General features: G+C 39.8%; 1 protein-coding gene across 1 annotated transcript; it reads right to left on the reverse strand.

The window, feature by feature from the left end:
• Positions 1–6,804: 6,804 nt before the first annotated feature.
• Positions 6,805–8,930, reverse strand: LOC145771001 (uncharacterized). The gene is made up of 2 exons (XM_082582741.1): positions 7,820–8,930; positions 6,805–7,631 (listed from the first exon to the last, which is right to left on the reverse strand). The coding sequence occupies exons 1-2, from the start codon at positions 8,928–8,930 to the stop codon at positions 6,805–6,807; spliced, it is 1,938 nt and encodes a 645-aa protein (XP_082438867.1).
• Positions 8,931–9,150: the final 220 nt, after the last annotated feature.

The raw sequence follows: 9,150 nt of genomic DNA on the forward strand, positions 1-9,150 counted from the left end.
CAGACTGAAGCGGCGTGTTTGACAATGCAATGTAGGTTTTGCCGAATAGTTGCAACGACGTTTGCACCAGAATGTCATAGTGCGTTCCTGCAGTTTGGCAACACATTTTTTTATTGCCATGGCAACAAGAGGAGGAGGAGAACTCCTCCTATTTTTTCAAAACGCTGGCAGTGGAAGTGTTAACATTTACAAAAAAAGTTTTTTTTGGACCACCCTAATATATATATATATATATCATACTCGTTTTTTTATTACAATGTTACAAAGTTGCCTGACTTCTCCTCCCTCTCGGAGCCCCTGGCACCAAGTAGGCTACAGCTTAAATATTTGTAGCCTAGGTAGGCTACGCCAAAAGTATTTACTGGCAAAAAATCAGACTCCGGTTTTAATCCGACTTCTGTTTTTGCCAAGAATTTCAGACTCTGGCCAAAACCCAAGAATTCAGCTTTTAAATAATCCAAAACTCCTGCCCTGTAAACCTCTGGTTTGTTTCAACTAACTACTGCAGAGGCAAAGATTGTTGGTCTGCCAGTGCCACAAATATAATTTTCTTTTGTAGGATGCCGTAAGCCTTAAATGGTTGGGAACCACTGCGCTAGTTGTTTTTAAATAATTGTTATTAACTGTTACTTGTTAGCCTACTTTGAAAATTTTATCTTTGACTTGGTAACAGTTAGAGAACAAAACCATGAAAGTACGGTAACAGAAGGCTAAAGTAAACTTCAGACAACTTGTTTGTGGCACGGTGCGTCATTTTAGTTCACTGGTTCTTTACCTTTTTCCTTGTTGGCACTACTTTAAAACCACCAACCATTTCTCGCATCCCTTTTTAGAAGGACTCAAAGGTTTGGTTCTACATTTCTTTTGTTAATTGGTACAACTGAAAACAAGTAACTGTAGTGACAAAAAATCACTCTAGTCATGTATTACTCAATTATGCATTTGAATGAAAGAAATAAGTGTGATTTGATCATGTTTTGAAATAGTACCATGAATTTTCAGACATAAGATTAAGCTCAATTGGTTAGCGCGTGACTTTGTTGCTGGAGACACTTAATAATATATGAGATGTTGTAAAGCAGAGTGCTTATTCATCTTTCAATTGCGTACAGTAACCAACTAATAAAGATAATAACAATATTAAGATTAAAAGAGGTATCAACAGTGATACACACGCAAAAGTAAACAGCTATGTAATATCAATGTGACTAGGTAAAAAGACACACAAAAACAATACCAAATTTTTTGTTGTGCTAAAGCAATATTGGTATGCATCAATTAGGCAGTGACTACTGAAATGCCTAATGCTAACAGTGTAATTGAACACTAGTGTTGGTACAGTAATAACAGTAGGCTACCCAATCACAACAATAAATAGTACGGTACACTACAGTATTAGATATTGGCAACAACAGTATAATATAAATAGAAAGTAACGTTAAAAATTTTGGAAACAAAACTTACTGTGGTAAGCTTACACAAAACACAACATAAAAATTAGAAACATTGTGGGGTCTGCACAATATCCCAGTTTTGGAAAAATTTATCTAATGAAGCTTTAAAGGAATTTACACTTGGCGAAGCAACCACATGCTCAGGGAGACTGTTCCACTCATTGATCACACGGCAAGTTGATCGATTGATTGTTATGGTTTGTTTTATGTCGCTTTACAACATCTATTATATGGTCTTTTAGCGACAGTCATTATTATAATAGCTATTTAGCACAGTAAGAACACAACAGGGCATAGTGAAGGGTGCAATACGACACAACGTAATACGATACAGTAGTTTAAACACATCATTAGTGGAAAAGAAATTCTTGTAGGAGGTTAGGCCCACGAAAGTCAGGTACTTCTTTGGAATTGCACGCTTGGTGTTACAAACTGAAACAAAATAAGGAAAGCCTATCCAGCAAATCAATCGCCTTCCACACCGATTCAATGTCCAAAGACGCTGAATCAATGTAAAAAGCGATCGATCTCTGGCTGGGAGCAGACACAACACGGGTGCACTACAGTATAACATGGATGATTACAGTGATTAAAACAATAATTTAAATGAGCTTATTGCAGGAGTTTATAAAAGCCAGCAGATGTGTAGTAGTTGGACGATTTTCAGCAAAATTTTTCACCGATATGTTTATTCCATACTTGCTCAGATTTTGTTCAAGACACTTCCTTTGAGTTGCATATTTACTGCAATGGAATAGAAAATGATTCACAGTCTCAGGGGTCATACATGTGTCGCATAGTCCAGAAGTGTGGCATCCGATCTTGAAGAGGTGTTGGTTTAAACGGCAGTGACCGGTGATGAGTCTAAAAACGGTTGGATGGTCAAGCACTTTGTTTGTTTCTGCACTTTTGGTGTCAGGATAGGCCTATATAGATTTGTAGAGTTGGCCTGTGGTACTGTTTATACAATATAATGATTATTCCATTTTTGCAGAGCTAGATCTTTGGTGAGGTTTTTGACTTCACTTAGGCTGAGTTTTGTGTTTGCGGACGGAATGGCCCGATTCGGTGAGTCCGATTCGGTGAGTTCCCTATTCGGTGAGAGCCTTTTTCGGTGAGAGCCCTATTCGGTGAGTTTTTTTTTTAAATTATTGCGCGCCGTAGCCTAATTATCATTGCCGTTATAGGGTTAGGGGATAGGGGTTTTTGGGGTTTGGGGTTTTTTGGGGGGTTTTGGGGGTTTGGGTTTTGGGGTTAGGGGTTTTAATTAGGCTACGGTACCCGATAATTTTCAAAAAAAAAATCAAAAAAATCACCGAATAGGGCTCTCACCGAATCGGACTCACCGAATAGTAGCAGACCCGTTTGCGGAGATGGGGGTAATGGCTGATGTTGGTATTGCTGGTATGGCTCCTGAAGCAAGTTTTGCTAAGAAATCAGCAGTTTCGTTTCCAGGAATGCCCACATGACTAGGAACCCATAAAAACTTTACTTTTGTTGTATTTGATATAATGCTGGAGTGAAGCAGAAGTATATATGTCATTGATTAAGCTGTGTTTTGTCCAAGTTGGATTTGAAATCGTCCGTAGTGCACTTAAGCAGTCGCTAATGATGACCGACTTACTTTGTTTGGTCTCTTTTATCCATATAAGTGCAGCCTTTATTGCAAACAGTTGAGCACTGAACACAGATGCGGATCTATTAATTGTGAAACAGCGTTTTATTCCATGGCGGTTTACAAAAAAGGAAGATCCGGTTTTCGTGTTGGTCTTGGATCCGTCTGTATATATATATGTTGAGAAATTCTGAGTAATTTTTTGTGAGGTGCTCAGCGACTATTCCAGATATGGCATTTGGATGGTCAAGCTGGGAGGTTTCAGTTACAAGGGTGTAGTCAGTTGTGGGTATATAGACTAATTAGACTTCCCAGGGTGGGATAGATGGTTCTTGGATGAGGTTTACGGTAATATTCGTGTCTATTGTCTCGGTGAGGGAATGGAATGGTTGGTAGTTACTTGTGTTGATCAAATTTCTTGGCAAGCTTTCCTCGAGGATGTCATGTGCTGGGTGGCGTAAAAATGTCAGAATGTGGGCTTTGTAGTTTAGACAAAGTTGCTCGTATCTAAGTGACAAGGTAAGTCATTGCAGTAGTGTTGTAGGTTTGAAATTGGGGTACTTTTCATTGCTCTGGAGCATATTCTTAGAGCTTTATTTTGTAATGTCAGAATTGGTTGGAGTGTGGTTTTGTTTGTGGCAAAATATGCTTCCATACCATATTCAATAACCGATCGTATTATGGCTCTGTAGATGCAAAGCAGTGCTGATTTTCCTGCTCCCCAGTTTGTACACACGGCAAGTAAAAAGGTTACCAAATTTTCTCGTCTTGGGATGTGGCTTTTCCAGCTTAAGGCTGTGTCCTCTTGTAGCAATGTTTTTCAGGTCCAGTGTGAATAGATTGTTGACATTGACATCATACAAGCCATGCATGTATTTCAATGAGGTCACCTCGGAGTTTTCTGTATTCTATAGTGGGCAGACCAAGTTTTTTCAGCCTTTCTGGATAGGATAGTTCTCGAAATCCAAACACAAGTTTTGTGGCTCTTTGTTGAACTGCTTCTACTTTTACAATTTTATGTTTGAAATTTGGCCGCCAGATGATGTTGTTATATTGCAATATTGTTCTGACTATCAAGAAAATGAAGTATCTTCTGACAGGTGTCAAACCCACAACAATGCTTGATATGAACAACTCGGTTACATGTCTTGTAATGCAAAGAAATTTATTCTCACACGAGTCAGTTCAATCATATATAGCTAAATTGTTCTGACTAGTGTTTTGTACATATAGAAGGAGAAACATATTTACATCAAGAAAAGTGAAGGTTCTTTTTATGACACCAACGATACGATTTGCCTTAGATACCATCTTGTCAGTGTGAGATGAGAAGGATAGATTGTTATCGAATATCACTCCAAGGTTCTTTTCCTCACTCACACTTTTTTTATAAACATTGCTAGTCATGAACTGTCCGCTCTAATTGACACCGGAAGTTCTAAGAGTTTTATCAACGAACGATCAGTTAAAGACTTAAACCTCAAAGTTTTTCCGGCAAGGCTCGAAGTGACGATGGCTCAAATGTCAGCCAAAAGTCGAGTTCTCGGTAAATGTGTAGTAAACCTAAACATTCTTGATCGCACGTATAACAACTTTTCTTTCTGTTTTCTGTAACCATATTATACTGTAATATCATGTGTTGATGTTCTTTTCCAACTCTGAGGAAGCAGCACTTGTCGGGATGAAACTTTAGTTTCCATACTTTTGACCATCTTGTCAGAATATCCAAGTCAGTTTGTAAGGCTTCCAAATCAGTATGGTCTCGAATTCTCTTATACATCTTGTCATATATCTTAAACATCTTCTCTTATACATTCTCTTATACATCTGTCATGAAACTAAAGATGACTTTATTGATAAAGTTTTAACCAACTTAAAATGCGGCCACCCCAACTTAAAACATACTAAAAATGAAGGCAGGTAGCTCACAACAACAAGCAACACAAAATAGAGAACAGCCAGAAGGACAAAACACGCCAACGAAGTAATCAGTAGAACAAGGACCAGTACAGAAACAAAGTACGTAGAAATAACGTAAAACAATATATTATAACATTTACCCACTCTAAAAGGTAATGGGATCCCCATATCTAACGGGAGGAACCCCTTTGGTGGACCTAGACGATCTTCTTGGATTTTCATTGGAAAGGCTTGATCGGGTTAGGTCACCAGTCGTTGTTGATTGCGGATTGATTGCTGGATCGCAGTCGATCGCTTGGTCGCGAACAACTTCTTCGACTTGATCGAAATTATTTCCCGGTGAAGCGCCACTGCAAGGCAACCTATTACTCGGTGTGAATGACTTTTCCTCTGTGTCCGATGATTGAGGAGAATCCACAATATCCCCGTAAGAGGTATTATTAGCAGGATGTGGGGCTAAGTCTCTTAGAGACACGTTAGACTCTCGGCCGTCGCTGTATTTGATCCGAGCGTATAATGGGTTGGCTTCGGTTAAGAACACTTTCGTGACTTGATCGTCGTGTTTGCTAGACCTGTTAAACTTTCTCAGTAAGATTGGGCCAGGAGTGCTTAACCAATCAGGAAGGGACTTCCCGTGTGACGACCGTCTAGAGAAGTTGAAGAATCGCTCATGTGGGGTAGAGTTTGTTGATGTACACAGTAGCGATCTCAATGCGTGTAAGGCGTTCGGAAGGACATTTTCCCATTTGCTTACAGGCAGGCCGAATGACTTGAGGTTACATTGTATCGCCTTCCATATTACTCCGTTGTAACGTTCAACTTGCGAATTGCCTTGCGGGTGATAGGGTGTTGAGTGGCTCACAGCTACACCCCTTTCCAACAAGAATTGTGTAACATCCCTAGACATGAAACTTTGGGCTCGATCAGTATGAATAAAACTACAGGTACCGAACATTGCAAACAGTTGAGAAAGGCACTTGATTACTGTGCCAGACGACGTATCAACACAGGGAAAACAAAACGGAAATCGTGAATACTCATCAATGACACACAATATATATATATTACGAGAACATGATGGTAAGGGGCCCTTAAAATCTAAGTTTAGCCTCTCCATGGGCTGAGTCGCTTTGATTAAATTACTCTGGACGGGTTTAAAGAAACGTGGCTTAACTTCAGCGCATACATTGCATGATTCACATATTCTTTTAACATCAGTTGTCAAGTAAGGCAAATTTTTCGAACGCACATAATGCAACAAACGAGTTAAACCCGGGCAACACAATTCTTTATGAATATCCATCAAACTTTTAATGTTTCGAGCAGGTACCGTTGCGCAAAATGCTCTCGATAAAGCGTCGGGTGCTGTATTGTCTTTGCCGGGACGGTAACAAATAGTATAAGAAAAGGATGCCAGTTCGAGGCGCCAACATAGCACTTTATTGTTTTTGACTTTGGTCCGCTTCTTGCTGTCAAACATGAAAGCTACTGATTTTTGGTCTGTAATTAATGTAAAATGCCTTCGAATCAGAAAATGGGACCATTTTCTTACGGCTTCAATAATACTCGTAGCCTCCTTTTCCATGGCAGGGTAGTGTAGCTCGCTCCCTTGTAATGACCGAGACATAAATGCTACCGGTCGCTCACTTTGATTTAGAGTACCGGTAGCCGATATTGCTACATCTGATGCGTGACATTCTACGGTAAACGGTGAGTTCTCATCAATTGCTTGAAGGGATGCATTAGCAATAGCTTCTTTGAGGAATTGAAAGTCGCTTATTTGTAACGTGCTTAAAGGAAAGGCATCAACTCCCTTTAGCCTTTGTATTTTGTCAGAGAAGCCCGGAACCCACTTAGCGTAATAGGCGAACAACCCAATTGTTCTCTGTAGCGATTTGTAGAAGTGGGTGGTGGTAAATCCCAAAGAGCTTTTAAACGCTCAGGATCGGGCTTAATTTGTCTATTTCCTACGCAGTAACCCAGGATGTTAATGTTCTCCACACCATAGACGGTTTTGTTATTATTGAGCGTCATATTACGTCGTTTCATGGATTGTAGAAATTTTGCAGCGGTCTTCTCTAGTTCTTCAGAATTACGACCGCCAATGATGACGTTGTCAAAGTACACGTACGTGTTTTCAAGTTTGTCCGAAGCAACAACGTTGTCCAATATGCGTTGGAATACTGGGCCACCATTTTTAACACCAAATGGCATGCGATTAAATTCAAATAATCTTCCACCAGCTTGAAAGGCAGTATAAGGTTTATCTTGGTCAAGCAAAGGAATCTGATGGTAGGCTGATTTAAGATCATAAGTCGCAAAACTATTGTACTGTGCAAGACTGTTCACGATGTCCTCGATGCGGGGGATGGGGTAAGCATCGAGTTCAGTAAATAGATTAATTGTTTGCGAGTAATCGACGCAAAGTCTTTTACGTCCAGACTCAGGATTTGTTACTACGACTACTTGAGCACGCCATGGCGAATTACTCGGCTGAACGATTCCTTCAGCAAGCCAATTGTTAACTTCTGAATCGATAAATTTTAAGTCATTGTGACTGTACCTCCGAGATTTAGTCGCTACGGGTTTGCAATTATCTTTCACACTTGAAAATAATGATGGACACTCTACTTGGGCGGCGGCTACGGCACAGACATATTATATGAAATGATGAGGTCATTTTCAGGACCAACCAATTCGAAAACTAAACGCTTATGCTTGCTTTGAAAATCTAAACCAAGAATTATATCAGAGCATAAGTTCTTTAGAATATAAAGTTCGACGTTGTTATACGTGCGATCAAGAATGTTTAGGTTTACTACACATTTACCGAGAACTCGACTTTTGGCTGACATTTGAGCCATCGTCACTTCGAGCCTTGCCGGAAAAACTTTGAGGTTTAAGTCTTTAACTGATCGTTCGTTGATAAAACTCTTAGAACTTCCGGTGTCAATTAGAGCGGACAGTTCATGACTAGCAATGTTTATAAAAATTGTTGACTGTTTCAAGTCATTGTTCACAGTTTTTGCTGAACAGACATTACCTTGAGAGGGCGTACCGGTACTGGTCGCTGGACATTGAATATCAATCGATGCTGCCGCCGTGTTATTTGCTTGATGGCCAGAGCTGCTCCCGTTCTTTCGACAGACTATTGCCCAATGTCCTTTCTTGTTGCACTTAAAACAAACTGATGAACGCGCTACACAGTTCTTGCGGTTATGAGAACGCTTACTCCCACAGAAGTAACATTGATGTTGAGTATAAGTGGCTGATAGATTGTCGGATTTTTCGTTGTTGTCACTAACGTTTATGTCACTCTTAGAGGCTGACGCTAACACGTCCTTTTCAGAGAAATCAGCTTTGTGGCTGTTGTAAACTTCAAAATCTTTGGCTTTTTTTTCTGCTTCAGTTAATGATAACGCTTGGTTGAAAGCCGACTCAAAATCCAAAGTTTTATTCTCCAAAAGATGCTGCCTGATATTCCGCGAAAATATTCCATTGATAAATGCGTCTCTCAGCATAATATTCTTATGTTCTGCTGCAGACACAGCTTTAAAATCGCAGTTCTTTGCTAAATTTTCTAAATGGTGCCGAAACTTATGTAAGGTTTGATCTGAGTGCTGCTTTGCAGATGCCAGCACATGTCGCGCATATATTTCGTTTGGTTTCTTGATATAAATTTGTTCCAAAAGCTGCATGGCTCCTTCATGAGTCTCGCACTCATCAATGTATTCAAAAACTTGGGGCGAAATCATGCTGATCAATGCTTTTAATTTAAGTCTTAAACGGTTGGCTTCGCCTGCTTCGTTTTCGGCAGGTCCCTGTTGTAAGTGCTCCTGAATATAGTTCTCAAAGACTTGTCGCCAGTGTCTAAATTCTCTGGCCGCTTGTACATTGCCAGGCTCAATGTCTAATCGCTGAGGTTTTAACAACCTCTCCATCCTTTGCGATTTTTAGTTGAAAATTTTTAAGTTGGTTAAATTGTCATGAAACTAAAGATGACTTTATTGATAAAGTTTTAACCAACTTAAAATGCGGCCACCCCAACTTAAAACGAGGCAAATCATTTATATAGATTATGAACAGCAATGGGCCCAAGACGCTGCCCTGAGGGACTCCACTTGTTTCATTAGACCAGTCAGAAAACTCATAGTGAATTGT

The sequence above is a fragment of the Aplidium turbinatum genome, chromosome 5 (genome assembly GCF_918807975.1).
Source record: "Aplidium turbinatum chromosome 5, kaAplTurb1.1, whole genome shotgun sequence".
Lineage (NCBI taxonomy): Eukaryota > Metazoa > Chordata > Ascidiacea > Aplousobranchia > Polyclinidae > Aplidium > Aplidium turbinatum.